Source organism: Mugil cephalus, chromosome 12 (genome assembly GCF_022458985.1).
Source record: "Mugil cephalus isolate CIBA_MC_2020 chromosome 12, CIBA_Mcephalus_1.1, whole genome shotgun sequence".
In the NCBI taxonomy this organism is placed as follows: domain Eukaryota; kingdom Metazoa; phylum Chordata; class Actinopteri; order Mugiliformes; family Mugilidae; genus Mugil; species Mugil cephalus.
This window is the reverse complement of record NC_061781.1, coordinates 2803368-2829326: the sequence shown is the minus strand read 5'-3', so window position 1 is coordinate 2829326 and position 25959 is coordinate 2803368. Positions and strand designations below refer to the sequence as shown.

At 40.2% G+C, this 25959-nt stretch overlaps 2 protein-coding genes across 12 annotated transcripts in view; one reads left to right on the top strand and one right to left on the bottom strand.

Moving 5' to 3' along the window:
* The window catches only part of lrch1 (leucine-rich repeats and calponin homology (CH) domain containing 1), an 81235-nt gene extending 75406 nt beyond the window's left edge, over window positions 1-5829 (bottom strand). Inside the window, exon 1 of one of the 5 annotated variants that reach the window (XM_047600086.1) lies at window positions 4925-5829. In XM_047600086.1, the coding sequence (XP_047456042.1) occupies window positions 4925-5150 (226 nt within the window). In that variant the 5' untranslated portion in view covers window positions 5151-5829. The remainder of the gene's footprint in view (window positions 1-4924) is intronic. The other 4 variants (XM_047600085.1, XM_047600087.1, XM_047600088.1 and 1 more) reach the window with 4 other exon arrangements.
* Window positions 5830-9697: 3868 nt separating this feature from the next.
* On the top strand, window positions 9698-24851 carry rubcnl (rubicon like autophagy enhancer). 7 transcript variants are annotated; one of them, XM_047600073.1, is made up of 18 exons: window positions 9698-9873; window positions 10271-10353; window positions 12465-12576; window positions 12851-13160; window positions 13945-14156; window positions 15928-16025; window positions 16704-17091; window positions 18035-18074; window positions 18179-18284; window positions 18681-18817; window positions 18920-18984; window positions 19818-19857; window positions 20163-20240; window positions 20520-20640; window positions 21943-22004; window positions 22843-22996; window positions 23187-23277; window positions 24573-24851. In XM_047600073.1, the coding sequence occupies exons 3-18, from the start codon at window positions 12483-12485 to the stop codon at window positions 24683-24685; spliced, it is 2109 nt and encodes a 702-aa protein (XP_047456029.1). In that variant the 5' UTR covers window positions 9698-9873; window positions 10271-10353; window positions 12465-12482; the 3' UTR covers window positions 24686-24851. The 7 variants fall into 7 exon arrangements, with proteins under 7 accessions (XP_047456029.1, XP_047456028.1, XP_047456027.1 ...); XM_047600072.1 differs by having other exon boundaries at window positions 12797-13160; XM_047600071.1 differs by having other exon boundaries at window positions 12794-13160.
* Window positions 24852-25959: the final 1108 nt, after the last annotated feature.

Below are 25959 nucleotides of genomic sequence, written 5' to 3'. Positions count from 1 at the left end.
CCTTTTCAGATGATCACTTATAACAGTGGTTGTGTGTTTTTTTTTTTTTCTGAATGAATGAGGTCAGACATTTTCCACCGGTCAGTTAATAAATGATTAATGATTAATAGCGATCAAACTTTATTTATATAGCATTTTCCTTACATAAAAGAAGCAACCCAAAGTGCTTTACATTAAAATCAAACACCCCTAACCCTCCCATAGCCAAGACCCTCATTCATGCACACACACACACACACACACACACAACACTCAGCATACTACTCACATGCATATTCCCCAAGCACACCCCCCATCTCACCCTAATCCACTCCTAAGATAAAATAGATAAAATATAAATGTTCATTTCCGAGCAAAAGCCAGTATTACTCTGTTGTGCTGGCTTGAGAATTTATGAAGTATTAAATAAAGTAATCTGAAACCCAGCAATGACAGAAAGGGGTTAAACTTTTCCCTCTTTCTAAATAGTTGTCTTTGCCTTTCAGTTTCGCCCATCAGAACAACTATGAACATTACAAACACTGGTTCTTTTCCAACAAAAACCCACCTCTTGGTTACAAGAATGCGTCAGTGGGAGGACGGTTTGAGGAAACCAGCTCCAGTGGTGTTTCACTACAAGTCTGGGCTTGTGTGGCTGCTGATATGAAACCAGGCAGGGTGAGCTGCCACTGTGCACATTTGAGCTGATTTTTATGCAGCATGAGTGCGTCCACCTCATCCATCACGGTGACTCACTCCGCTCTTTCTCAGCTAATTTCACTTCATGGGGATTAATCGAAGTCGCCGCGTGATCAGAAACGACTCCATCACCCCTCGGCCGACTGTGAGAGAGTTTCATTCCAATGCGTTCTTAGCAGGTTTATCATATTTCTTTAGTTCTTTTGTCCGGTGCCATCTGAACATGCAACAACAAGCCTGTAAGCTCATCGTCAGCATAGAATGATTTCATCTGACATCTCTTGTTTGTTCAGACTTGATGCTCAGCTGGTTAAGAGGCACCTTGTGATTGTGTGGAAATCCAACCAAATAAATACAATTCAGAAGAACATTCATTCACGTGACAAAGGAACAGTAGCAACATGTTTGCTATCAGTGCCACAAGAAGCTCGGTAAATGAAAGACTATTCCTGTGATTTGCTGATGACAAAGTTAAATTCAGATTCATAGTAAGGCTGAACAAACAGCAACATCACGCAAACTCTCAACACCTGACCTTATATAAAGTAAAGAACACATGAAATAAATAAATAAATCTGAACCAATCAAATACTCCATCAGAAACTGATGAACCTGGATGACAATCCAAGCTGGACCATTTCCATTATTGTGAATTTTGTGCCTCAATGAGTCATGCTAATGTTGCAAGATCCATAAATACGCACCAAACAAAGAACTTCTGGCAATGAAGACCAACAGTGGTGTAGTCTGTGTTTCAGCCCAAAAGTGGAACTTCTGCAAAGACTAGAACCAAAAGCTAAATTCCATGTGCATTAAAGGAAATAATTCATATCAGCAAATGGCAGTAACCTTTATTCATTCAATATTCAAAAAGAAAAAGTTGAGAGTTAGCATTAGCTTGGGGGCTAGGAAGCTAGGAAGATTAACAAACAGATTAGCTGGTCTTCATTTTACTCATTTGGAATGACCTTACCTTTGTAAAAATATTTGTGTACGCGAAAGTTCAGATGAGATGATGATTAAAAATAAAACGAGAAGAGCCTTCTGTTTGCTAAATCCCTATTGATTTAGAGATATTTCTGCCTTTTTCCACTTAAAACTAATGCTGTCACCAGACTTTGAGATTAGTGGTATTCCCACAATATTTAATCCAATTCTACTTTCCGCTCTTTTGACTTTGTCATTTTCTGACTTTCACCGCTTCCGTGTCTCTTCCTCCAAACTGGTTTGCTAGACTGACGAGAGTGATCTGAGAATCAGAGTGCTCTCTACACACCTGTACATCCCGCCATCTATACAACATGCTACATCCATGTAAGATCATGAAGCAATCAGCTCGGCGCATTACAGTCCTCGACAATTCAGGGATAACGAGTCGCACAGAATAGCATATCTAAAAAAATAAATAAATAAATAAAAAATTGCTATAAAGACACATACAATGCTGGATGCAATTAGTAGTGACAATCAAGATGATGCTGTAGTCCTGATTAGCATCTCTTATGATCTCTCAGCAATCTGTGCTACTCTGGATTACAGACAAAATCTTAGCACATAGATCAGTAATTAAGATGAGCTCTGACCCACATTACAGATCCTGGGACTAACGCACATATAGCACCATAGCTAAACAACTAGGATGAATCCAAATATGTGTTGTGATGGGGCCTGAGCAAAGCTAAAAGAAGCACAAACCACAAAATGAGGGGGAAAGGCATTAGCAATCATCCTAAATCCAGCAGCTCTGATAAATGACAACTGGTAAACCTGTCATTACTTGACTTTTACTTAATACTGCCATGTGTCCTTCTGTAAACGTGATCAACTGTGGTTACGTAAGCCACATTCTTTTTTGGCAAGCATAAACGAAGTAAAAGAGTGAGGTGCAACGATGCAGCGTCACCGATTTGAGACCAACTGTAACCCACAACAAGTTGTTTACGCTGCTCTGATGAGGAATGACTTCATCCACAGAGGCAGAATTTCAGCCTGTGCTGCTAACAGATTTGGAAAAGAACATATAAACCACATCTATTTTTAGAAGCAGTGTCTCTCTTACTTCGGATAAACCAATGAAATCTCTGGAGATGGATTTTGCTTGGACTACTTTGTACCTTCTCCTGTTTCTCAGGAGCGGGACATGTAAAACCTAAGACTTTCCGCATGGAGTGGAAAATATGTGAAAGTACTGAGCCTGTTAAAGGGTGATACTGGTGCTAACATGACGTGACCAGCCTGTGGCTTAGTCACTTCCTGCACATTAAAGCAAATCAGCTTAAACCTCTAAATCTGTACTTATGGATCCATAACATGCGGGAGGACACACTGAAGAGGACTCTGTGCATATGAGGACTTCCAGTTCAACCTTTAACATAGGAGGATCACAAAATATCAGCCAGAACAGACACTTTTGGTCATGTGCAAAGTGCTCTTCTCAGCTGTGGAAGGTCAAATCTGGTTGGACATATAACAGAAGAAGTTTCTCAGACGGCACTAAATACATTCTGTTGAAGGAGGCGATCAAGATGTTTCCTACACTGAAGAACACATGTATTCAACAGTTGGTCTAATCACATCAATCCGGTCTGATTGAGGTGGGTACATGAGACATTCTTGGGAGAACTCCAGTGCCCATGTAAATGCAGCAACTGCAAAGATGAACCTGCACATAATAGGTTCAAAATACAGGAATGAAACAGACGCCTCAGTACTGACGAAAGCTGCCAGCTGTTGAATATCAAATCTGACAGAAGTATAACAGAAGGAGAAGTAGTTTCTCCAACTTGACTGAAAATCCTGAGTTGATTCAATAGAAAAAGATGACCACGATGCTGACTGGTCTTCAGTGTCTACATGGATTCCAGCTTGGTTTATCTTTTCAAATACCCCAGGTGGAGCAAACATGCTCAGAGAGAATGGATTGATCCCAACCAGAGAGAAACCAGCACATTGAGAGTTTACATGGTTATTAGGAGATCAGATCCCATTGAAGGGATTTTTAAAGGTTTACACCACCCCTCCCAATCTGATCAGACCAGTCTGTTCTGACTAGGGGGGTTCCATGAGATGTTTTTGATGGAAAATTAGTGTCCATGTAAATGCAGCAACCGTTGCAAGATGAAAAGCACAACTAAGATCTGCACATAGGCAACCTAGGCTAAATATACTATAAAAAGGACACTTAGTATTGAGCAAAGCAACCAGCTGTGGATCCCAACTTTACTGACAACTCTGGACTGATTCAGTATTAGAAGATCACCATGACATTTCCACAATCCAATTTTCGTTACACTTTTTGAACAACCAGCTGTTTCGCTAACTCCACATTTCTGTCCCACATGGAAACTGGTCATGATAAAAGGTCTCAGGTGGACCCATGAGACATTTTTCATGGAACATTCTATTAGTGTGAATGCAGCAACCGTTCCGAGATGAAAACAACAAGAACCTGCACATATTCCACATCTGACTCTAAACTATGTTCAAAATATAGTAAAAATAAATAAATTAATAAATAAATAAAATGCTTCAGCATTAACGAAAGCTCCCACTGCAGAGCATCAAATCTGACGTAAGTGTGATAGAAGAAGAGAATAAGCTTCCCCTGACTCAGAATTGATTCAATAAAAGTAGACGACCAAGATGTTTCCATAGCTGCTTTTATTTTTCTCATTGTTTTTCTACCTCCATGTTTCTGTCTCTCCCGGAAACTTGGATGGTTCAGGTGTATTTCTTGACACCTTGACTGTGTTTTTTTCCAAAACACACCTTTCACCATTAATTGTGATGTAAAGTCAATATCAGCATTAGAACAGCACACTGAGTGTGTTTTTGTGACTTCAGCAGCACTAAGTAAGTGAGCTGCGTGGGTACTCCTTGATCCCCGTGCATGTTTACAGCTGCGCGTGGATTAAAAGGAAGTGGTGGGGATTTCCACAGAGGGCCCACTGAACTCTCAGATCCAGTGCCCACTTTCACTGCAGGACAACAAATCACTGATCAGTGAGGACATGCAAACAACGCTTTCACACACACACGCTTAACGTTACACGTGAATACAGCTGGAGACAAGCACCGGGTAACGGAAATGCCAGCGTTGTAAAGTGAGTGCAGGAGAGGATCCACGCCGCTGTAACGCGTCAAAGCGTGGGAGGGGAGGGGGTCGTTACCGCCCAGCACCGGCGTCCCTTTCCCCGGGTTTTATCCTCACAAGTGTGCCGAAGAGGTGAACGAGAGAGCCGCCTACCTGCTTCCACCGTGTCGCTGAGGTCGTGGTTGACGGCTGTCCGTGGGAACTCCTTGAGCTTTCGGGAGCTGAGGCTGAGGACGCCGCTGGCCGCCGCCTCCTCCAGCGCCCGCTCCAAGCCCCGGTTGGGGGGCAGGTTGGCGCCGCCGATGTGAGCCTGGATCGACGGAGAGGAACTGAGCTGGGAAGGAGGGCGAGCCGACTCCGGTCCCAACGTCGCCATCATGTTGCGCCTCTCCACTCCGTGTGTGTGCGTGTGTGTCGGCTATATCCGAGCGAAAGACAGAGAGAGCGAGAGGTTATTAGCGTTCAGGCAAACAGCGGGACACCGACTTCCCACAGGCGAGCCGAGCCGTGCCGTGCCGCGCGTTCACATCACTCCTTGATTGTCGCCGCCGCGTCTGGCTTGACCGTCTGCGCGGAGCGTCAAGTGTCAAAGGGGCGAGAGTGGCGCTGCATCCGGCGTGAAACTTTCAAAACAAAAGGTCATTGCAGAACAATAAAGTGGTGGAAGTTTTTTTTTTTTTTTAATTTGTATTGTATTGATTCAGTATCTATCTATCTATCTATCTATCTATCTATCTATCTATCTATCTATCTATCTATCTATCATCACAAGTCAAGGTCAAAATCTAGGTTCTTGGGGGCTCCATTCTAGGATGTAATTCAAAACCAGAGAAATATGTTATAGGGTAGATAGACTGTCAAGGGCCCCAGACAGTTGCTTGCTTTGTCTGTCCTGACAGTGTTCATTTTGCATTCCTGAATTGTCTTTTCCACAATTACTGGAATTAAATTATTAAGGCATTGATTTATTGGTTTTATCTAACGTTTATGCAATATGTCTGCATATACATGGAATATATGCTTTTGGTTATATTTACAGTTTTACATCAAATAAACCCAATATACTATCAGAACACTCAACAGGACAATGGTAATGAATATAAATTGAACGTTGAAAAAAAAATCTTAAGTTGTATGGTCATGATCAACTACATTGTGGGTTTTATTTTGAAGACAATATCACCCATACATCCGATCTAACTCACTGCATTTCTTGTGAGTCAATGCAGCTCACTCACTGCGGCTGCGCACTGGATATTGCAGTTCTGAAACGGCAGGGAAGTGCCTGCGGAAACTTGGCGAACAGCGACATCTGCTGGAAAACATAAATAAACTTAAGTCGGCTGACCCATAAACTGACAATAACTGGTATAAACTTTATATAATATGCTATAAAAGCAACAACAATTAACTAGAAAATACCTAAAGTGAATGTAAACACAAATACAGTGTATATCACTTTAATATTCAGTCTGTAAAGATGGTGCTAATTTAACAGCTCTGTTTAGTGTTGGTTTATGACTTCTTCCCTCTTTGAATAACATTATATTTTTATTAATAATAAATAATGATAAAATTAGCTTTTCTAGAGGCTAACTAGCCAGGATTAGCATAGTAGGAAAGAGTAACGGTCACCAGTGCCTATTAACTTTGGGAAATATTCTGTCACTTTATTTGCTCCCAAATGCCTTCAGTTCATATATCCGAGTGTTTCTAGGACTCATTTATTAAATTTCAATTCAAATAGATAAAAAAATATTCAAGCTAAATATGTTGATACTGTGTTTTTTATCTGTCTAATTTATCAATGTTGAAATGTTTTATTATCCCATGTTATATACAATTATAGATATTTTTAAAATTACAGTTACAGTTATGTAAGCATTAAGTTAAGTCACTCAAATCATTATTTGGGTAACGGACTCGAAAGTATTATGTCAGTGGTGGTCCTCACAATGACAGAAATAAGAGTGCGTGTGTGTGATAATGAAAGCACTCCACCGGAGAGCGCTGAGTCAGCTGATTACATAACAAGCTTGTATCAGCACATATACAGTGCTGATCAGTGATTACTGTAGTGTGAGGTACCAACACACATTTGTGAGGACTTTGATTGTTACTTAACACACAACACATTCCACCTACCAAGGCCTTGGACAGTCACACCTGGTATTAAAATGTGTTTCCATATACAGCCCCAGTTAGCACTTGAGATCTGATTAATTATTTATTTACTGACCTCTGTCCTGACGGCCTCACAACTCACCATAATTTTACCGTTGTGCTGTTTGAAGAAGTGTCAGAAAGATCTTCAGCGATAAAGGTAAAAATGAATGATTATTTTTTATGATAATTTTTGTTTGGATTTATTTATTTATTTATTTAGTTAGTTAGTTAGTTAGTTAGTTAGTTAGTTAGTTAGTTAGTTAGTTAACAGAATATTTTAAAAGGCTGTCATTACTAACACACATCATTTTCAGCTGATCATTTATAATAACAGTCTTTGTTGTTTTTTTGAACGGAGCGTTAAGAGCTAGGTGGTCTTAGTTGGTTGGATGGTGACCAAGGACTCATTGTGTGTTCACACAACCAAAAGAATGTCATCAAATGAGTCTCAGTCGACCTCCAACTGTGGTCTGAGATCAGAATATTAAATATGTCCATATTTCAAGGAGCGCTGGATGTGTTGATACCTGCAATGCAAGATCTAAATGGGGCCTTCATCTGATGTTGACCTTTTTAACCAACTGTTTGTTGGTCTTCTACTTTGATCTGTTGACCAATAACCGGATGACTCCTACCACCTGTCAAAACGTCCTATGTTATTGGAGGTTAACAGGTTAGACAAACTGCTGCTAAGCCCATTCATATAGGCTATGGGTTCTGGTTGAAATATGGAAGTTGTTGTCCTCAAAGGTGTGTCCTGTGTCCTTTAGGCATAGGTGGATAGCTGAATCCTGAACATTCCTCTAAGGTGGGCAACACTGACAGATGTTCCTAATTAAACCCAATTCACCACCAGTCTTTTAGAACTGGCAACTACTTTGGTGAAACATCTTCAAGGAAACCTAACATTAGCAACTGTGCTAATAATGTTGGTAGAAGGAAAATTACTCATTTGGTTTTCAGTTTTTGAAAATAGTTACTTTCTCTGCTTTACCCCACACGGGTTGAAGGTACATTTTCATGTTTTTGAAGAATCACAATTATGTATTTCAATGCTAGTTAAATCCAAAGTCCCAGTACAGAGGCAAAAAATATCCGACATAATCAGCAACGAAGTATGTGACATTAGGTTATTAAGGCATTCTGGACAAAAGCCTCAATCACTATTAATTGTTCATCCTTTAAAGTTATTTGGGTGTCACTTTACAACAGACACAATAGTGGACCCTAAACAACTTGCTTCTCCTATGGCAGTGTATAACAATGTTGGTGTTTCTCTGCTGTCCATCACCATAAACCACAGACCACTTGCACTGACGTCTGTGGTCATGAAATCCTTTGAGCGACTGGTGTTGGCCCACCTGAAGACCATCAATGACCCGCTGCTAGGCCCCTTGCAGTTTGACTATAGGTCAAACAGATCAGTGGATGACTCTACACTACATCCTGCACCACCTCGACTCTGCAGGGACGTACGCACAGCATTCAACACATTGTCCCGGAGCTTCTCCACCACAAACTGTCCCAGCTCACTGCGCACCCCTCCACCTGTCAGAGGATCTCGAGTTTCCCGACTTACAGGAGGCAGCAGGTGAGACTGGGAAGCTTCTCATCCAGCACCCAGACTCTCAGCACTGGCACCCCCCAGGGGTGCTCAAGACTGTGGAGATGACAGGGGACTTCAGAAAGAATCGCGTCAATCCCTCCTCTTACTATCCTTAACAGTACCTACTGTGGACTCATTCAGGTTCCTAGGGTCAACAATCTCAGAAACTGAAGTGAACCCCCCACATAGACTCTGTGAGAAAGAAGGCCAAGCAGTGGCTTCATACTTCAGCTCAGGAAGTTCAACCTGCCCCAGGAGCTGATGATCATTTTCTACACAGCAATAATCCAGTCTGCCCTGACCACATCCATCACTGTCTGGTTTGGATCTGCCAGCAGACATCACAGGAACTGTCATGATTATCGGCACTGACCTTCCCTCCATCCAGAACCTGTACTGGTTCAGGGGGAAGAAGTGAGCTAGTAAAATTTCCACGGACCCCTCACACCCCCAACACTATCTGTTCTGACTGCTCCCCTCAGACCAGTGTTACAGAGCATTGTACGCCAAAGCCACACGGGACAAAAACTATTTCTGTTGCTTTAATGAACTGTGAGCGGACACAGAGTGCATGACCATTCTCAAAATAGCTCTCACTGATTGTATACTTACTGTTCAAATTCATTGTAAATATCTGTTTCAACCCTTTATTTCTTTCTCCAACTTCATTCATTCTGAAAGTCTAATTAATGTTGTCCAGTTTTTCTATTTTGTTTTTAATGCTTTATGCTTTGTTTTGTACTACTGAGCACAGTGTCCTTGTATGTGCACACATACTTGGTCAATAAAGCTAATTCTGATTCTGATAAAGCCCTGCCCAAATGATTTGACTGGCCCGGCAGCTCTTTGCTTGAGCATAATTAGTTTTCAATTGTGAGACTCGTGGTAAATATTTGACAAAGGGTTGGTTGAGATTTAGAAGGTCAACAAACTCTCAAACACAGTTTTCCTGCAATAGTCCTTGCACCCCCCAAAATTAAAGAAAGTAAGTAAGTAAAAAGTAAGAATTAAACCATGTGTACATGTTTCTGATTGCAAGACATGTTTCCTCTCGAAAAGATCCAATCTGAGACACTTCAGCTTTTCTCTCCTGTAAACATGAAGGTGGATCAAAGCCATTGATATTTGACTCTGACTAAAACTTCCTCTTTTGGCTCCACCAGCTGCCATTAGCCCGCCGAGCGCTGAGACGCTTCGTGCCACGCATTTCTGCTGAAGCCTTGCTTTCAATTTGTATCTGTGTATTTGTATCTAAAATGGGGAACATCATAAATAAGATGTGAATATGAAACTGCTGCTGTGGATTTATCTGCGACGATGAAGGTTTCAGGTAAAATTCCTTATTTCCAACACAATTCTTTTCTTCTAGTACACTTAATATATCATTGTGTACTCTTATGTTTTGTAAGAACTTTGGCAGGAGGAAATATTCACTTTTGTGGCGACCACAAAGAGCACAAATTGCAGAATGTATCAACTTCCTGTCATTAGTAATAGTTCAGATTTTAAAACCGTAGTGTCTTGTTCTTTCCACTGCAATGACTTGCTTCAATATTTAGCATTTCTTGAACCACGCTTTCCATAAGAAGGTTGTTATGTTGTTCGCCGCAAGCCTTTTCTGCTCTCAGGAAAAAACACTGCTGCCTACTCAGCCACAAACGTACAGACCACTGTTAAATACAGGAAGTGCTGTTAATCAACTCTCTTCCTTTTAACTGCTGCTACAGTGCTTGCTGGATGAAGACTCTGTGACCGGAAAACTGACAGGTTCCATCGCTGCTTCAGTTTGGACCTACACAAGAATCAAACGGTGAGTTCCTCAATGTGTGTGTTCTAATGTGTTCTAAAGTATTAAATATTCAAGACACTATCAGACACAATCAGAGTCGCACGCACACAGGAAGCTCTGTTTAGTTTCTAAAGTGAACATGAAGTGAGAACAGTGAGACTAAATTGGTGATATAGTATTTGTTTCTTCATATTAATGCTTAATTAATGCTAAATATTCAATAAACAATAAAATTATTATATTGCGCTGCTTCTTGGTAAAGGACCACTCAAAATGAGAGTAATAAAGCAGATTTGAATGCTTTCAAGAAATTTGATGCAATAGCAATACAGCAATTTGCATTAAGAGGGGAAGACTCCATATTTATATTTAATTGAATTGTTTCTTTAATGTTAATGTATAGTTTTGTCTTACATTTGGTTTAGGAAACTACAATCAAACAAACTCTTACTAGATAAAAGCATGACATCTTGGTCTGACCATCTCTACACAGTGTTTTAATAGGAATTTTACTTTGAATGTTAAAACATGCAGCCTGAAATCACTAGCTGGTCTTTGTCGGTTGTCTCCTGGTTGAGGTTAAAGAATGAAAAACAAATAGATTTATGGATGTAATAAAAAAGGATGACTTTTTTATGATGACTAGTTCTCTCATTTTGTGTTCACACATTCTCATCTTACACATAGTTTCCAGAGACTTCTCATAGCCTGACACCTATCTAACTCAAATCAGATAGCACGGAGATCGCTAATCACAGTTACATGTTCTTGTGGTTATTGTATCCTGTGTACAAAGCTGCACTGCTCCACTGTGGTCATCACTTTAATTTTAGTTTATTTTTAAAAACTTAACTCTTAGAACCTCAATTGGCTTTTAGACATCGTTGTCACTTATTCATTTTCTAGAGCCGTGACCATAGTACCTGAATTACAATGTTTAAGAGAGTTTGTGAGATCCTCTAGCTTCACTGGCTAATCTAATCGTGTGAGATCCTTTCATCAGGCCCATAGCTACTGAGCTATGGGCCTGATGACCCCTCAAAATCCCCAAATATCAAAGATTAACCTGAATGAAACCTGTAGCCAGCAGCAGCCTTTAAACTGCTGACATAATTAAGACACAAAATTAAGTGAATTGGTGTGTACTAAAATTACTTTATTCCTCCATCATTCTTTATAGTGTTCAATCATCTTAAATTATGTAATTGTATTAGTTTTGGTGTTAGCCTACAGAAACGTCAGATTTTTATGTCATTAACCTATTTTTAAATATTTTTCTACGAAAACTATTATGTAAAATCCAAATGAAAGGACTCAGTTCTGTAGCAAAACTTGTTAGTCCTTAAGAAAGGACCTGTAGGAAGTAAAAAAAACAGACTGATCCAGTTAATACTGGATTACTGGATTATTCTGCATAATCCTTAGAAGGTGCTACATTCACTTGGCCATATTTGTCTGAACCCTCAACTCTTAAAAAAAGTCATTAAGATTTGTGTCAGTGATTGTAATAAGACATTGACTTTTCCCTTTGAATATTTTTTTGACACTGTGTCATGTGTTTTCATGAAAGGCTGCAGCAGCTTCTGGACTGACAAATAAGGACTTTTTGATAATATATGCATCCCAAAAAGCTCTTAATATGTGAATTGTCTGCATGTCCTGCATCAAATCATTTTATGGCGCATGCGAAAAGATGGACTTCCAGACCTTATGACATCAGGGGATGCTTAAAGCTACAATTACAGAATTGTTAAACTACCATTCAAATTCTGACTTTCACAAGTGCAGGTCATGTCTCTCGTTCCACTGCAAATGACTGTGACAGTTGTGTTGCTCCACACTGAGTGTTCCGGTAATGCATTTGGAAATGCATTTTTGCAAACCAATATACTCTCAAAAACAATGCTATGTCTTGGATACCCTTGCTGATTACCTCAAGACTTTGACTTTTAATTTCCTTTCAGTTGTTTTATTTTCCCAACAGAGAAATTAGAAGTTTAAATCTCATCCCGTCTCATTTTGTATTTTCTGAGGCTGTGCAGTCATTACTTATTACTTCACCACTTGGAAACCCCTGTTGCATGACGAGGCTTTTATTGGGAAACTGTCTCTGCCCTCTGGTGTGTGTGCAGTTGAGAAGCTGCAGCAGCATGGACTCCTCTCTCTACAGATCCAGGTATGTGAGCTGGACTGTGGACTCTACAGAGTCAGAAACACCTTCAACTGCAGCTCAGACAGCCACAGGTAAGATCTACCACCACCACCCCATCCACCTCTAAATAAGTTGACTTTGAACATCTTCAGGGCTCAGTCAAAGAGGAAATGTTAACGCAGCCCATATCACATTTTTCACCTGCTTGTAGCTTAAACTGCAAAATCAATTCTGTTTCTGGTAATTTTTTTTTTTTTTTACTTTTGGTTTGTGGTGCTTCTCTTCTCTGTCTCCCTCCCTCAATTAAAGCAGATGAACAGCCGGCCACGTCAGGCTCAATCCCACTTCTCCTTATATCACCACCAGAAACTGACAGAGGTGAAACGAACTCGACATATTCCCATCAACGCTCACAGTCGGGAAAGAGGAAACACAACAAAGACTGTATGAACCAATGCTCCAGTTCTACTTTGCCGACAAACACTGACAAAATATGCAGTGGTGATGATGAGGAGAGTGACGAAAGCAGCCAGCAGAACTTGACAAGTCCAGAGGATGAGTACAAAGAGGATCCGTCTCTTCTCTTCCACCTCCCCAGGAGCAGCCCGGTCATCTCCAGACGCCCCAGGCCTCTCTCCTGGCATGGAGGGAGAAATCATCTCTCTGGTCCACCCAGGTATCCAATACACATACTGCACAGTGTATTCAAACAAATAACACTTAACCAAAAAACTCCATATGATACATAACAAAAGAAGAGAAAACAGGTAGCCAGGAAACCAGGAAAAAGAATCATTATGGAAAATTTACAAATTGGTATTTTTTTAAATTACCACTGGATGGTGCCACAGGAAGAACATTTCAAATGTTCCATAGAGTGTGTGAGGAGATTGAACAGGGATTCAAATGTAGATTTCTTTGCCATTTAACAATAATTTTTAGCAGGAAACAGGAACTGAGAGGATAAATAAATACTCTTTGTAACAATTCTATTTCTAATGAAGGAGGAACGGGGATTTAAGCAGAAATCCAAAAGGTCAAACCGCTTTTAGTGTCACAGCAAGCAGTTTAACTGTACTAGTAAACATGTTTTTTATTAGTTGTATTGTTTCTGTCTCTCTTGTACGCTGATCAGCCACAACATTATGACCACAGACAAAAGAAGTAAATAACATTGGCCATCATGTGACAATTCAGTGTTCTTCTGGGAAATCAGGCTTCCTCATCTCCAGCAGGATGCAGCCTGACACAGACACATAAACACTTTAAGATTTTGACAGTTTGATCAGTCACAACTGTTTTGGAGGCATGAGGGAGACGTAGACAGTATTAGGAAGGTGGTCATAATGTTATGCTTGATCAGTGTAAATCTATCTATCTATCTATCTATCTATCTATCTATCTATCTATCTATCTATCTATCTATCTATCTATCTAAAGTGACACATTGCTCCTCCTAGCTCCAACTCCCCGTCGCCTGACTCCAAACAGAGCTCCTCTCAACAATCGCCTGCAATCCAGAAGGAGAAGCCACGCAGCATCACGGTCTCATCAAATCTGATCCGTCTACTGGGTGGCCTGACGGGACACTATCCCAACACTGGACAGCAGGGATTGGCTCAGGAGCAAAAGGGGTGGGGCTTAAGTACCAGCGATGCTCCTTGCACACCAGGTAAAACATTTTTCATTGTTACTGGAGGGTCCACCATAGACAAACTGCCCTCAGCTCTGATTCAGATTTGATTTAAGTCATGCTAATAGTTTCACTTCAATCAAATGTTTCGTCAAATGCTCCTAAGTCTGTGGAGCATAAAGTAGAAGAAAAACAAATTGAAAGTAGAAATGTGGTGCTGCAACAAATCGCGAATAATCCATGAATGATGAGAGTAAAAATTACCAATTACCGGAAAATGTATCAAAAAAGTTCTATAGTGACTGAGAATTTGATGCATGTCAACGCATACTGTATATCACATAATTTTTACTCAGCGTCAGTGTAAACTCTCTCAGATATAACCAGACCTCAAATTGACTGTATAGTCTGACTCAGACTCAGACCAACATTGTACTGGAGTCACCTCACACAGACTTCTCTAAACCAACATTCATAATTCTGGATAAGCTGCCTCACAAAGCCAAATACAGAACAGCATTAAACTGAGTGTACTGATGGGAAAGGTAGTGGAGGATGGTAGTTGAGGAGATTCGTAGGCAAGAGGAAGCAGTAAGATATACTAAGGCAGTGTCGCAGGCTAAGCAAGGACAGTGGGTTAACTGGGACAGTGTACAGAAAAGGAAGTTGAAGTGTAGAGAGCTATGGAGCATGCTAGCAGGATTAGATTCATGACAGGGGCTATTTACGATGTGTTCCCCATCTGCCCAGAACTTAAACCAGTGGTTAGGGGAGGATGCTGCCTATACACTGTGTTCTAGTGTATGTACACTTAGACACAATCTGACAGGTTGCAGGGTGAGTTTCTCCCAAGGGTGATATACCTGGCAACCAGGTGCTGAGATACTTGGCTGCAATTGAAGAAAAATGGTTAGAAGTAAATTTCTTATCTGCTAGAAAGGAGAATATGCATATTATGTTTGTATGGCAGGGAGAAAAGGCCAGACCGGCGAGGATCAGGCATAGGGCAGGGCAGCTAAGGGTAGGTGCAGCCTGGGAGCTGAGAGCCCACATAAAAGAACAGCTGATTGTCCCAGTGTAGATAGTGAGTACCTGACTGAGGCCGGACCTGCTGTTGTGGTTGGAAGTAGAGAATGTTGTGTATTTTGCTCACTTTCAAGCTTTCTTGAGGTGTGGTGGGCCTAACTTAATGGAACATCGGTGAAGGGAGGCACCCACTTGAAAACCCCAATGATGTGCCGCATGCTGCCTAGGGGGAGAAGTGCTGGTTGACATGTAGTGCATATCTCATCATGTCGTACCTACTGCTGGTGTCTTCTTGTTGATTGCTAATTGGTAGTTGACTCCTAGCCTGCTGTTCGGTTTTACAGTTAGACTGGGCTTCTAAATGTGTTTTGCCTCGGATCATGGGACAAGTGATTGTAACATCTCATCCTGTGTAATAATGACTGATGTATAGTGGAAGTATTTCAAATGAATTAAATTTTACTGAATTTTAGTTGCATTATTCATCCCCAAGACAATTTAAATGAGCATAAAGTAGCCAAAAATATACACTATCAATACACACTAATAGACACAAAAACAACACACAAAGCACAACATACAACATCCCTAAATAATGAATAAAATGGCTCAATCATAATTTGCATTTTCTAACATTAACAAGTATAATGATATTAATCAGAATTGTGAAGGTTATGATAGTGCAATCACAGTAAAAAAAAAAAAAAAAAAAAAAAAACATAAATGTTTTTGAAATTTTATTCAACTGTGGTTCTGCACACATGTGTGTTTGTGTTTTTGTCAGGAGTTTCTACCTCAGCTCAACTCAGTAAAGAGAGAAGGAGCAGCAATACACCGGATTTCTCTGGAAATATCTTCAAGACCAGCTGTGAACTGGAAAAGGTGTGTTACTAACTTTCATTGCAACTTCCACATCAGTCTTTATGATTGCAGATATAAAAATCTGACATTATATTGAGCTGTAATTATGATGCTTTATGATTGACGCTTTTAAAACATTGTTTACAACCAAAAGTAATGTTTAAATCATTTAAGTACAAATTAAATGAGTGAAATTAGAAGTTCTAATGCTGTGGTCAATACAAACAACCTCAAAAAGCACCATTATAGTTTTATTACACCTGAGCATTGTGTGTACATTAACAGTCATTAAAAGGCTTTAAAACGATAAAATAATTAAAGTTTCGTCTCCACTTTATGTTTGTAACTGTGGTCGTCCATGAAGGTTCTCAGCCATCCAGGTTATGGTAAACCAAAAAGCAACTGGACTTGTAGAGTTTTTTGAGAAGGCATTTCACCCCTAATATGAGTTGTTTTCTTCAAGTTGGTGGGAATTTAAGGTTTAAATAGGAAACTGGTCCAACTAGCGTCCATTATACTTACCTGTAGTTGATGGGGTGACTGATGTCCCTGTCCTTTCCTCAATGAATGGTGCTCCAAGAACCATTATCAGTCCGTTTCCCAGTCGCTTCTGTGATGTCGACACGATAAGGTATAAAGTCTTCAATAGAGCGAATGTAGAATGCTTCATAGTGTGTGTCTGTGTGTCCGTGTATGCAGGAAAATGCTCATTTCATTGTGGTGGACATGGTGCTGGAGGTGCTGGAAGGCGTGAAGTGTACTCTGAGCTCGGACCGAGATACGTCCACAGACACACGCTACAGGACGCGTGCACAAACGCACACAGGCTCTTCACAGGACACCCCGCCACAAACCAGGGTATGGAAAAGAGCAGACGGACACCAACGGGCGTGCGGCATGGTTGATCCCAAACCAAAGAGTTACAAGCGCAGGCATTCAGATGAAGACAGGAAGACCTCACACAAAGAAACAAACTCCAACACACAATGCACATGGAGTAAAGAAGAGGTGGAGGAGGCAGGGAACGGAGAGGCTCAACATCAAGGAAAGACTTTCTCTATCCTCTCCACTGACAGCGGATTTGAAGGTAAAACACACATTCCTCCTCAAATAAGAAAAAGAAATATTGCCCCAAAATCCTGTATTTGCCCCACAGCATTTTATAAGTCACCAAAATATTAAAGAAACTAGAGCTGTGACTTGAAGTTGAAGTGAGCAACAGCAATGCATCTAAAAGCAGTAGAGCTCATTTCAGACTTGACTGGTTGTTCAACTGGTTGTACTGAACTTTTTAATTTCATGTTTTGCCTGATTTCTGAATAAGCAGAACTTATGTGTAGTTTGATTTTCTTCTAAAAGATATGCTACAAGAATAACCATATGTCCAACATGCCCGATCACGCGATCACTTTAAATTGAACTTGTTCTCTTATTAATCTTGAGCTTGTTGATTGTATAATTTTTACGCTACCCTGCTTTTTGATGAAAATGAAAAAAGGGATCTAAGAAAGGGATCTAATAAACTGATAAAACACAATATATAAAACACTATATATAGTGTTTAATACATCTAATAAATCTAACAAAGATTAATGAAAACTAAAACATCTATAAAGCAAGCAAGGATAAAAGCAACATATATGATAAATACATCCTGTATATACTGTAAATATTCGGCTGTTGCACATTAAACATTTTATACAGAGTTGGGAAAGAAGCTGAAGGATTATTCCTTGAAGTGTTATTTCTACTTCATTACAAACTGACCTTCTTCTAGAATTTATGTTGCACACAATGAAACTCCACATAAAAACAGATGAAATGAAACTAAAATTGCATGTCTACATCGTGTCATGGAAGACACATCGCCTTGTCACCTGGAACTAACTGATAAATATGTTACTGTGCCACTGTTGTCATATATTTTTGTAAAGCATCTTGAGACAGTCTGTATTGTTACTGATGCTATATAACTAAAATTTTATTTAAGTGAATATAATCACGTGTGAGTGGCGCATTGTGTGTTTCAGACTGTGGAGTCGACAGTTCGCCCAGAGATTCTCTCCAAGAGTAAGAAAAACTTCATTCATAGCTTTGTTGAACACGTGTCTCTAATCTGTGCATTTGTCCTGAGCTGTGACGTCTGCGCCTGTCTGCGGTTTCCCATGATGCAGTGCGGAGTGGCTGGCCCAGCAGCTGGTGCTGGAGTTCAAGAAGAAGTGGTTTCCTTCCCATGAGCCTCGGCGTGGGCGCCAAAGTCTCCGTAGCTCTCTTCAGGAGGTGAGAAGACAAACTGAAAATTAAAGTTTTGTAGAGGAAGGAAGACCTATATTGATAATTTCAATATGGAATCTTGGGATACGCCTAAAGGTTTACTCACTACTTGGTTTGAATTTGTGTTGTCTTAAACATGGAAAGAGATTTTTAGACTTTTCATTTAAAAAAATGCATAATGCGACAGTCCTAAAAGAACTTTTGTAGTAGTTGCAGGTGCCCCAGCAACAGCTTTTGTCTCTTCTATAACAGTGGCCTGTAGGAGCATTTCTAGCAGCGGGGAGAATGCATTTAGACAAATAAAACTCATCTGCTGCTTCTGAGTGGTGCATACTATTTTCATGACTCTGAGGCCACCGTCTGTCTGTGCCTCTCAACCACAAAACGTTGTCTCTGTCGTAGTTACCAGGTCACGGCTGCATGGCGGTGAGCGGAGGCAGCCTGACGGACGAGATCAGACTGAGGACCAGGATGAGAGGATCCCTGACCTGGGCCCCACCGCGCTTCCAGATCATCTTCAACGTGCAGCCGACACACAGGTTTTCATCACAGTCAGACCAGAAACAAGCAAACACACATACACACATATTTATACCAGCGTGGCAGAGGTGCTGCTAAAAACAATTTATCTCCTCCTTCAGACGCAGTGAAGTTGTGGCTTTGCAACACTTCCTCTGTGCAGGGTGTGGGACAGAGGTGGAGCCCAGTGAGTACTAGATCATACAGCTGATATTGAGAATCTGCAAAAGTTACAGTTGTTTCATGAGTTTAAAGTACAGAGCAGCTTTAATTTAAGGATGACATGCATGTGTGAGGTCCCCTAATTACAGGTGAACAAGAAGTGCTAATTACAAAGTGAACATAATCATAAATAAATGTTAGTTTTTCAGTACTTTGTCCAGGATCCTTTGCAAAAAAGTACATATAATGAAATATCTTTTTACAAAACATTTTTTTAACAACCTGAGGTTTCTTAAGAAAATAAGTGCAATTTCAGCACATTGCTGCCCCCTGCTGCTTATTTCCACTCCTGTTACCAGAGCTGTATATGAATATTGGTGTTTAATGGGACAAACTTACAACGGGTAACAGGTGTTTTTTTATTTAATGAAAATACATAAAATATTAATATATCTTACAAGCAAAAGATACTTTTCAGTAAAATAAGGAATTTGTCCATTAAGTTACTAGATCACAATTGAACTCAACATTATGAGGGATTTATATCCAAAACCTGGCCCAGGGACAAAGGAAACCTAGCAAAACAGAGTCATACAAAACAATAATAAAATTAAAAACAATAATCGATCCATTGTCTAATTTTGGTATGTTCCTCTTGGTGTCGAGTAAAAAAAAAAAAAAAAAAGCCTTTTCTTATTCCTGGCCTTCAGAAATTGAAGATATTGATCATTTAACTCCAGTAACCAGGGTTGAAGGCTGTGGATACGAATAGGTTTCACTGTGACAAACCTGACCAGAAGTAAAAAATAAATAAATAAATAAATAAAATAAAATGTTTGCTTCTCTTTCTGTTGTCAGAGTACATCAAGAAACTACGGTACTGTGACTACCTTGGCAGGTACGTGGAACAATGTGTCCTTATATCAAACATGAATGAATGAATAAATCCAATAAAAGGACAGTGAACTGCCTTATTGACTATGGCCAGTTTACTGCCATCAAGGAGTGTCATTGCCATGGGGGGGGGGGGGGGGGGGGGGGGGTCTGGTCTGGTCTAGGTGGGTGGTACATGTCCAAGTAACATCCACATGAATGAATGTCAGGTTCAGAAGTTCAGTGCGTTATTCACTCCTCCTGTCAGTGATTTTAATGTTTTGGCTGATTGTTGTATATTCTACTCTAATATTCAATCTGCTGTTGCAGGTATTTCTGTGACTGCTGCCACAGCGGCTCTGAGGCCGTGATTCCTGGTCGAGTTCTGTCCAGCTGGGACTTTGGAAGGTATGTAAACTCAGCAATAAAACATAGATTTTAATCAACAAATGCTCATATTCAGATGTATACAATTAAATGGATTATTAAACTAAAACTGGAGGATTATTGTTAGGAAATACATTAATCAAGCAACAGAAATGCACAAATACTCCGATTTCAGATCATTAAGTAGGCATATTTTGTCCTCTGTCATGGCAAACAAATATCCTGATGATTATCTAATATTTTAACAGATTAATCTGATTAAAACGTATTAATAAAGTCATGATAATGTGAATGCTGCAGGTACTCTGTGAGTGACTTCTCCAAACAACTGCTGGACTCAGTGTGGCATCAGCCCCTGTTTGACCTGACATGTGTCGGTAAGACGCTGTACAGCCGAGTGAAGGAGCTCGACAGGTTCAGGGTGAGTTAAACGTTCACAGTCAGATTATTTGGATCATCCCATGTGAATTAAAAGGATAAAATGGGAGCCCAAAAACTTCCTCCTGAGGAAATAGCTCTGACTTTTTTATATAGCCGACCTGTCCAGTTTGTGATCCAGCTGTAGACCCAGGTACTAGGTCTGAACTGCCTCTGCACACCCCTCAATGATGGTTACAGCCTATAGGTGGAGCCTGGACCTCCAGAAATCCACCACCATCTCTTTGGTTTTAGCTGTGCTGATCTGGTACTGGTGGCTCACTCAGCACAGAGAGTGAGACAAGGATAGTAGAACAATAACGTTTTGGCATATAAACAGTATCTGAGTCCTGTCAGGGGTGTTTTTGCAGCCCTGTTAACATCTGCCAGAGGGTAACAGTTACCACGGTGACTTGACTTCTTAATCACGATTTTAACTCTACTAGCGTGACATACTGAGGTCTTCCAGTGGTGGTAGCAGGCAGCCAGAGATAATTTGCTGTTTTTAGCCTACAACAGAGCAGCCCGCATACACAACATGGCAATGCAGTAGCTGCACCAGCAGCTTCCTATCCACGCCTTTAGTCATTAAAAAACAAAACTGTTCAAAGACATGGATAAGAGGAAATGTCTGAGGTCTTCTAGCAGGTCATTCATTAGTGAGGGCTCTAAGCTCCAAACACTCCAGAGTTACTAGCAGACGTCTGCAATGAGTCTTGTAAGGGATTAGAGGATATCTAATCAGACAACTGCAGTAATCATGCATCGTGCAGGGACTGGCATAAGCCACTGGATACAGATGGAAAGGGAATGTGCAGCTATTTTCAAACCACTGTTTAGACTTCAAACCTGGGAAAGTACATCAGTGGAAAATGAAATATTTTAAAGTCTTTTAAACGTGCTGAAGAAAGAAGAAGGAACACTGATATAAAATCATATCTGCAGAGATCTGAATTTAAAACACGTTGCAAGCTTTAAAAAAAAGTAGGTTTCACGTTTGCAAAACTGCTGTTCAGTATCTTCATGCAATCCAGAATGACTGTTTGATGAGAACATCTGTCGCTAGCACTCCCTGTTACCTCCCTGCGTCGACACATTTCTCTGTCTTTGTTTCAATGCATTTACATATCTCTACCAAACACAAAGAGTGAATAAATATTATCTACAAAAAAGTGGAGAAAAAATACAGGACTATGAGTTTAAAAAATATAGACTGTGAAGTCATGCACAAAATGTTTACACTCATTTTATTAATTTAGTTCCTTTTTATTCTTCCATTTCCCTCTTTTCTTCATCTCTTCATCAGGAGCTGCAGGAGCAGCTGCTGGGCATCAAGAGGCTGCTGACGGCCTGCAGATTATCAGGAGGGTATGTTTTACTTTCTCTTATATGTCAAAGAAATCTGATCAATACCTGATGAAAAAAAATGTAAATGTCAGGTTCATATTTATTAGCTGATGAAACTACTGTGTTGGACCGACAGGGATGTCGCCACCTAGTGGCAGAGTTAAGGACAACACAATGGAGGATAGAGATGCACTGTATCAAACAGAAGCATTAACAAGATAAAACATTATTTTAGTGGTTGATAATGGAAAGTTTATAACTTTAAGTTTAAATTAAATAGTTTTCTGAGATGTATCTGCTGCTGTGACAAAGACTGAGACAGAAAAAATAGATCAGAAAAAATTAACAATTAGGAAACCATAAGGAGAGATACTTGGGCTATAAAAGAGAGTAACATTTTTTGCTGTCCTGACTGTTATTTCACACAGCACAGTAAAAGCACAGAGGAATTAGTTCACATGCACCTGACCACTGTGTTTCTAAAATGACTTTGAACATTTGTGGTTGTGAAGTCAATAAAGTTTATTGCATATGATCACAGAAAAATAGCCGGTGAATGTTTGAAAAATGGGACATATAATACCCTGAAAGTCTCAAAACCTCTACAAAAGAGAAGGCACAGCCAGAAATGTGCAGAATGGCCAAGTGATGCAAACACACAGAAAGACATAACTGACTAAGCACAAAACAACAACTATCAGAATTAAATAGCCTGAGCAAGCACTCAACCACTTATAATTTTGTGGTTCAGTTTAGTTGTTTTCCTTAGGATGGAGGGGCTTTCACATGTTTGATGAAAAACAGAGGACCAGTTTGTGAATGGCTGCTGACTGACAGTTTTCATGTGCTTGTGTCCCAGGGTGGTGTCTGAGTTTGAGCAGCTTCCTGCTCACCTGATGCAGCAGCCACACCTTTTCTCCATGGACGACCTCATGAGGGTGAAGAAGGGTCAGCTGATGGCCCAGGCCAGAGCGGTGATGCACGCTTCCATCGATCATGTTGAACACTGCGAGGTCAGTCTGGAGCACTGCTGGTTACTCATGAGATTGGTGTCATTTTTACCAACACCATGGAATGAAAGGCTGAATGTCTGCACGACGACGTTCTTTAAGATAAAATTTATGAACTTCATAAATACAGAAGCCACAGTGATACTGAGGTGCTCACATTTTGACCTTTTTTTTTCTCATGTGTTTCTCACAGTTGTGTCTGGCTCGAGGTTTTATTTGCGAGTTCTGCAGAGAAAAAGACATCATCTTCCCTTTCCAGAGTGACATATGCAAACGATGTACAGGTAGGTGCAGACCAATGCTTTGTGGATTCTTTCATTGCACTTAACTGTGTTAAAATTGTATTAAATGTCTCTATATGCCTCCTTATACAGTAAGACAACCATACTTATACTTTAAAAAGTGACAAAGACGAAAATATTTTTTTTCCATGATCTAAATGCACTAGATGAGAACAGATCACAACACTGCTTAGAGTTCTGTTATAGTCACAGTGTCAGGAGCAGGATATGAAAACTAATATAATAGTGCAGGGGTTTTCAAAGTGTGGGATAGTGAGCCTCCCCACCACCACCATCACACCATTATTATTACTATTATTACTGTTACTGCTTTGTATGTGTTGGTCAATATGTGTTGGTTGAATTTACATGGTCACATACTGTCATTAACTAACACCTCCTTGCAAATAACATCAGAAAGACAACACGTGTGCGCTAGCTCCACAACCACTTTTTAATCATCCATCATAATTTGTAAAGTAATTATAACTGTCTCTGAAATGCAGTGGAGTGAGGCGGAAAGTAACAGAACATGAATTGAGTAAACACAAAGTTTGTTTATACCGTGTGAATGAACCACATGAAACACACACGTACAAGATAATATTTGAACCACAGGACGGAGGTTAAACTAAACCCGCGTGAATAGGGCTAAGGACCACATTCAGAAAGTCAAATTTTGAGCATAGCTGTACATGCATCGCCAGGACCAATACATGAAAAGTCAAACTTTAAATAATCAGGCTCAAACTTCCGCCGTTTACTGCTCACCTCAGACTCTGTGTCCCGTCCCACTTTCACTCGAGGTAGCCTGGTAAAACTTGATCCATTTTGCCTCTCGCATGTACCGTAGTTAGCTAGCCAGATGTTTACACTTTTTTTTTCAGGTTTATTTGTTTTCAAGCTGTGCCTCCCCTGAAGAGGCGCGCACACTTTGAAAACCGCTGTCATAGTGTATTTAATGGCATCTGTACCCTTTAGAATTTTCAACATTTCTGCATAAAAATGACACAAAACATCAGCGGATTTTCTGACGGTACAAATGAATATTCAAACAAACCATTTGTTCATACTTGTGAGCTGCAAAAGTAATTGAATCCCTGTTTTCAGTATCTGCTGTGACATCCCCCTACTGCAGTTACACAAACTAAATGTTTCCGATAACAGCTGATCAGTCATCTACAGCAGCAGAATTTTACAAAAGCATAATATTTCTGCTTCATTTGTTGTCTTTGTCTACTTTCAGGACTAGTAACAAAAATACGTTAACTCTGCTAATGTTGTTGCCTCACTCACAGTGTGTAAGGCCTGCTTTCACAAACACTGCTTCGAAGAGAAGAGGTGTCCGAAATGCGCACGGATCCAGTCACGGCAGAAACGCTCCGATGGACTCAAGACGTCTGACACTTGATCAGCTGCAGCTCAGCAGCTCGTTTGGCTAAAGCTTCTCACAAATGCACGTTTGAAATATAAATGCATTTCTGTTCTAATCCCATTAATCATCCTTCCTTTCATTCCTGTCCTTTCAAATATTCAAATATCCATGTTTCCTGTGGAAATAAAGTTGGTATGAGAGACCTCATGTCTCCAGTTACAGAACAAATTGTACACCTGTGCAAAGCCATTTCAGATTGTCTTTTTATTTTCATGCATGCTGTTCCTACATGTGAGCAACAATGATATTATATTTACATGGGCAACACACTCCTCAACAACATGGTGCATTATCCTGCTGGAAGTAGCTGTCAGAAAATGGGTACACTGTGGTCATAAAGGGATGGACATGGTCAGCAACAATACTCAGGTAGACTGTGACCATGCTCAATTTGTACTAAGGGGCCCAAAGTGTGCCAAGAATATATCCTCCACACCATTACACCACCACCACCACCACCACCACCAGCCTGAACAGTTGATACAAGGCAGGATGGATCCATGCTTTCATGTTATTTACTGTAATCTGAGACGTCAGAACTGGAAGTTCTGACGTCACACCTTCTAGTATCACACCTTCCAGTTTACAGCTGGTCTTCAAGATGCTTGCAGAGAATTATGGGATACTGCTGCATCTTCTCTCTGTACTACGCTTGAGTTCTATTTTTCAATTCACAGCTCAAACACCCGTGCTACATATCAGTATAATCACTTGAATCCAGATGAAGCCAGATGAACCTCCTCGACAACAACAATGGTGTAATGTCATTTCAGGTTACATTATATCTCACACATTGGGGGCCTTCAAACATTTAAACTGGCCTCGATATTCTTGAAACGTCTGTATCACAGACGCACTTACATTGACAATACATCTGCAGTTAGTCTGTAGGCATAAATGTTTCTGTGGATCCAGAAGACTAGCTTTACATGTAACACTGGCTAAATAGGTAAAATGCATAGTGGTTTAATCATACGGTAACATAGTGGGCAGAGGTCACAAACTGGGTAAGAGCGTAGCCTGAAGGCCGGTCTGTGATTTATGTGTTTGTTTGTGTGAAGTGAAGAAGCTGAGGTATCACCAGTGGTGTCGATTGCGAAATGTTTGACTTGAACAGGAAATTCAACAATGAAAGCAGAGTTCACTATGGGCAATTAAGAGACTTCAATTCACTACATTACAAAGAAGTTCTGTGTTCAGTCTTTTATTTTGCAGAGGCAAACCTAACAAAGAGAAAATGTGAGAAAGAC